This window comes from Lepus europaeus, chromosome Y, assembly GCF_033115175.1.
Source record: "Lepus europaeus isolate LE1 chromosome Y, mLepTim1.pri, whole genome shotgun sequence".
NCBI lineage: Eukaryota > Metazoa > Chordata > Mammalia > Lagomorpha > Leporidae > Lepus > Lepus europaeus.
Window position 1 is genome coordinate 16,727,612 of NC_084851.1, and position 5,470 is coordinate 16,733,081.

At 38.0% G+C, this 5,470-nt stretch overlaps 1 protein-coding gene and 1 pseudogene across 1 annotated transcript; one reads left to right on the forward strand and one right to left on the reverse strand.

The window, feature by feature from the left end:
• Positions 1 to 1,421: 1,421 nt before the first annotated feature.
• On the reverse strand, positions 1,422 to 1,915 carry LOC133754227 (translationally-controlled tumor protein-like; annotated as a pseudogene).
• A 2,624-nt stretch (positions 1,916 to 4,539) lies between these two features.
• On the forward strand, positions 4,540 to 5,163 carry LOC133754119 (vomeronasal type-1 receptor 90-like). Its single transcript, XM_062184689.1, has one exon. The coding sequence runs from the start codon at positions 4,540 to 4,542 to the stop codon at positions 5,161 to 5,163; it is 624 nt and encodes a 207-aa protein (XP_062040673.1).
• The last annotated feature ends 307 nt before the right edge of the window (positions 5,164 to 5,470 follow it).

The following is a 5,470-nucleotide window of genomic DNA, read 5'->3' on the forward strand; positions in this document are numbered from 1 at the left end:
GCAATGTACTGGGGGAGGGCATGTTATTAACTCTTAAAAACACAGTTTTATCCTTTCTGGTGTCTACTTGATCCTGGTGGTTTAAAAAAGTGCAATTTCATGGACTATTTTTGTGTGTCCCCAGCTGTTACCTTGTTCTGCTATATTTTTGTCTCCCAATTCTGTGGTGTCACTTTTATTACTTATGATTTTTCTCAGTGGAACAAGGAATTCAATCTTTGAGATTACATATTCCTCATCAATTCTGCGATATATCTGCATTAAATTAAGTTTCTAAATAGATGACACATTGCATTCATTCAATGCTATTAGATGCTTGTCCTGTTTATTCTTCTAGAATTTGTCCATCTTTAAAAAACTATTTTTGTGAAACTAATCATAGTGGAAAGGATTTTTTTTCTAATTGAATATGCAAACTGACTCATTTTATCAATGAACACAATTAACCTACTCCCCATGATTGGTTTATCAAAAATTCTGCATTATTTTAATATTGTCAATGTCATAGGTCAAGTTGGTAATAAGTATGGTAAAACTTATAGTGAAGACAGCATTGTTAACATAATAAAATAGTAAATTATATCATATATACTTATATTCTTAAATCTACAGGGACTATACACATCACTGTACATTCATTAGTCAAATATTCCTAAAGTTACCACTCATAACATAACAATATTTTAATAATTTATACTTTCATAAAGATAAGAAAAGAGGCTTTATCAAAATTATGTTTCTTGAGGAAACCATTGTGGTGCAGAGAGTTAAGCTGATGCTGGGACATTTTCATCCTTTATCAGTGTGTTGGTTCATGTCCTGTATACATGCTTCTGATCCCTTTGCCTCCTGCTTCTGTTGCAACTAGGCAGCAGCAGATAATGGCTCCAGTACCTGGGTTCCTGGCACACAAATGAGAGACTGGAATGGAGTTCCTCACTCCTATTTTTGGCCAGTTTTCTTGGGCATCTCTGGGAGTGACCAGTGAATGGGAGATGCCTGGCTCTCTCACTACCTCTGTGTGTGTGTGTGTCTGTATTTTTGACTTTTGAGTAAATATTTTTTAAAACATACTTTGTGTATCAAGTAGCCCTTGAGTTTATATAGATGACATCTTTTTGTCATACTGCTTCTGTTTTATGTACATGCCTAATCTAAGCCCAAAGATTTCATCATTAGCCTTTTGGTTTCTAGTCTATTTATCTATATTATTTGAGTTTAAATGCATATAATTTTTGACAACCTACAAGACAATTTTCCCTTAAAAACAATGCCTTCATTCCAAGTAAATCATGGCCAAAATAAATGAAGGTCTCGAGATAACATCAGTCCCATTTCCTGTAAATCCTGATGTTGTGTGGATAACAAGCAGCAGCCAGTTATGATGAGCAGTGATAGATCCAAAGTAGTTGCCAATTTTGTTAACATTTTTCCATTTCTAGATCACTCTTAAAGAAAATCATAAATGGGGTCATTCCATCCTCATGGTAGTACCAGCAGAGCAACCATGCCAAGTGGATTCATGTTTTTACCCAAATAGAACTGGTAGTTTTTGAAATTAGCAAGGATGTGTTTGATTTGTTGTGCATCCTCTATCATACAAGGTTTTACCCTTTCTAGTCTCTGTTCTTCAAGCTTGCCTTTGATTCTAGGTAATCTTTAATATGCTTCTTGAAGGATTCTTTTGTGAATCTGGTTTTCTGCAGGTGATGGTTCATGACAACATCAACACCAGTGATTACTGTGCTTTCAGTACCTTTGCCCTCAGGGCCTTCAGAAGAGGCACTTACACAAAGCAAGGAATCATCATTGTTACTCTCTGGCCACTGGCCATTTTCCCCTCCACCTCCAGGCACATCTTGCAAATGTTATAGAACATCTCATAGTCACTGATGAGGTCCCAGTAGATAAACATGATGCCACCTGGAAGAAGAGGACAGCGGTGCTAGCTTTCCAGGAACCTGGAGCTCTGGGTGAGTGTGTTGCAGCCAGAACAGCCCTCAGGGTTAGTGGGGAGAGGGCCAAAAAGTCCAGGTTCATTTAATTGTGGTGTTTTCCTCACCATGATCCAAAATGAAGTGAATATTTTGACATATAAGATGAAAGGCAGGATAAAGAAGGTGAATGTTGCCCATACTTTCTTCTTAAAATGCTCAGAGGCTTCACTCTCAGCTCCAGTAATCTCAGATTTTTAGTTCTTCCAGTGAGAACTGAGCTGTACATTGATATGTTTAAGTATTTACTTTGTTTCAAAAGACCCAATTCTTCTTTACACCCTAACCAAACTGTAAGTGACAATCTTCAAATTCCTCTATTTCCTATCTTACATGTTGACAACATATTATTGCACCTTCAGCGATCCTTCCATGATGCAATTGCCAGATTATTCACATAAAATACAAGATACAAAACTAGCTTTAAAATACAAACAAATAGTATGATATTTTGGAGTACACATATATGTTGTGGAAAACTATCAGTTGTTAGATACAGGGAATTAATGTGCATTTTCAAAAGCAATTATCTAAATGATTATATTTCATCTATTATCAATCATCCACAGTAGCCATGTTTTTTTTTTCCTCACCCAGACTGTATGTTATCAAGAGCCTCATTAGAAACAAATAAGAATTGATTATCTGTTAGAGCAAGTTTGTTTCAGTGCATGGTGGGCATTTACCAAATGAAGGAAATGAGGTAGGGATAATCAGCCAAATATCACTGTGGCAGGAGAAGAAAATATTGAAATCCTTATCTACTTTCTTTCATGTAATTATGTTATCTCTTTCACTAAACATCTCATAATGTATGAATAGGACAATATAATTTATATATACATATATATATATATGTGTGTGTATATACTAAAATAATTTCACCAATATTATACACTGCTTAAATATATAATTGAATTGATTATGATCCTTGAAATGTGGAGATAGTTAATCTTCTAGTCAGTATGGTCCTGGTAATTTTTCTGGTTCCATGGGTACAGATACACATTTATGGAAAATCAATTATTCAGTTATGATTCATAGTGCTTTTGCTTTAGTAGATTAAGCCTTTGAAGCAAATTCAACAACGACTTTACCAACTCTTCCATGTGCCTGTCATTAACTCATGCATGTCCCATGACTGTAGAGGAATTTTTCTACTTCTTCCATTCATTTATGAGATCGAGCCATTTCGCACCAGGCCTATGTATGTAGAGCATTTAAAAATATTTACAGAAAAAATGCAATTGTTTATCTTGTTGCAAACATGTTTGAAATTCACAAATATAGGAGTTTTCAAAGGGTTCAGAATATGGATGTAGTGAAAAATTTCATTTGTTACAGACAATGCAGAAATCTTACTACCAAAAATCTGTACAAAATATTTAGGGTTCCTTAAAAATAAGTGGGTAAAATAAAAATGATATTTGTGATAACTTTCATGAAAAAGAAAACACTGGTAATGTAAGATCTGTTTTTGTTTTACAGGTATCTAAAATGTTTCCTGTATGCTGTTAATATGAAAAAAGTTATCACTTATGCTATCATTAAAAAATATGGACCAGCGCTGTGGCTCAACAGGCTAATCCTCCGCCTTGCGGCACCGGCACACCGGGTTCTAGTCCCGGTCGGGGCACCAGTTTCTGTCCCGGTTGCCCCTCTTCCAGGCCAGCTCTCTGCTGCGGCCAGGGAGTGCAGTGGAGGATGGCCCAGGTCCTTGGGCCCTGCACCCCATGGGAGACCAGGAGAAGCACCTGGCTCCTGCCACCGGAACAGCGCGGTGCGCCGGCCGCAGCGCGCTACCGCGGCGGCCATTGGAGGGCGAACCAACGGCAAAAGGAAGACCTTTCTCTCTGTCTCTCTCTCTCACTGTCCACTCTGCCTGTCAAAAATTTAAAAAAATAAAATAAAAAATAAAAAATATGTATTTTTAGGCCGGCGCTGTGGCTCACTAGGCTAATCCTCCTCCTTGCGGCACCGGCACACCGGGTTCTAGTCCCGGTCGGGGCACTGGATTCTGTCCCGGTTGCCCCTCTTCCAGGCCAGCTCTCTGATGTGGCCAGGGAGTGCAGTGGAGGATGGCCCAAGTGCTTGGGTCCTGTACCCCATGGGAGACCAGGATAAGCCCCTGGCTCCTGCCATTGGATCAACGCAGTGCGCCGGCTGCAGCGTGCCAACCGCGTTGGCCATTGGAGGGTGAACCAAGGGCAAAAGGAAGACCTTTCTCTCTGTCTCTCTCTCTCACTGTCCACTCTGCCTGTCAAAAATTTTTTTTAAAAAATATGTATTTTTTTCAAGCTGCCATTGGAATCTTAGCCAATACCTTCCTCTTTCTCTTCCACATCTTGAAAATCCACCGAGATCATAGACCTAAGCCCATTGATGTGACCACGTGTCACTTGGCATTTGTCCTTATAATGATGCTACTCACAACACTGGAAATTTTATCTGCAGATATGTTCAAGTCACTGAATTTTCTAAATGACTTAAATATAAGATTTTTCTCTATATGATCAGGGTGATGAGGGGTCTCTCCATCAGTACTATGTCCCTCTTGAGCATCATCCAGGTCATCACCATCAGCCCCAGCACCTTCTACATGTCAAGATTTAAACATGGACTCACAAATTATATTAGTCAGGTTTTCTTCTGTTTTTGGTCCCTCAACCTCTCTTTCAATAGTAACATGATCATCTACACTGTAGCTCATCCCAACATGACCAAACTACTCCATGTCAGTAAGTATTGCTCACTTTCCTCAATAAATTCTATCATCACGGAAATATTTTTCATGCTTGCATTGTCCCAGAACATCTTTGTAGGAATCATGTTGCTCTTCGGTGCATACATGGTGATTTTCTTATCTAATCATCAGAAGAGGTGTGAGTACCTTCACAGCATGAGTGTTACCCCAAGAACCTCCCCAGCAAAAAGGGCCACCCATACTGTCCTGCTGCCGGTGAGTTTCTTTGTGATCATGTACTGTGTGGATATCACAATGTCATCCTTCTCAACTGTATTGTGGAAATATGATCCAATTGTACTGGATGTCCAGAGACTTTTGGGAAATGTGTATGCCATGGCCAGTCCTTTGATATTTATTAGTTCTGATAAAAGAATAATTGGTACTCTGAAAAATGTGATTGATATGACAATTTTAACAAGTTGATGAAACAAATCTGAAAAGCTGAATTCTCACTCTGTTAAATATTCAAAAAATTAAGGAATTTAAATTTTATTTTAAATGTGTAGAATTTTACTTGTGTTTTTTACTTGTAACCATTTTTTTTTTACTTTGACACTGCCAAAGATTATATGCCTCCCTTAGTTCAATGGTCTCCATGCATTGAAATTACTTCTTAAACTTTCCTAACTTAATGCAGGATTTTTTTTCCTTTAGACTTGGCATCTATAAAGCTGCTTTTGCTACCTAATCCTTAGATCTTACTTCAGAACGTAATCTGCATATTATTGTT

Bases quoted from the DNA above. Each gene is read 5' to 3' on its own strand.
- LOC133754119 (XM_062184689.1), top strand. From the start codon at position 4,540: ATGTCCCTCTTGAGCATCATCCAGGTCATCACCATCAGCCCCAGCACC.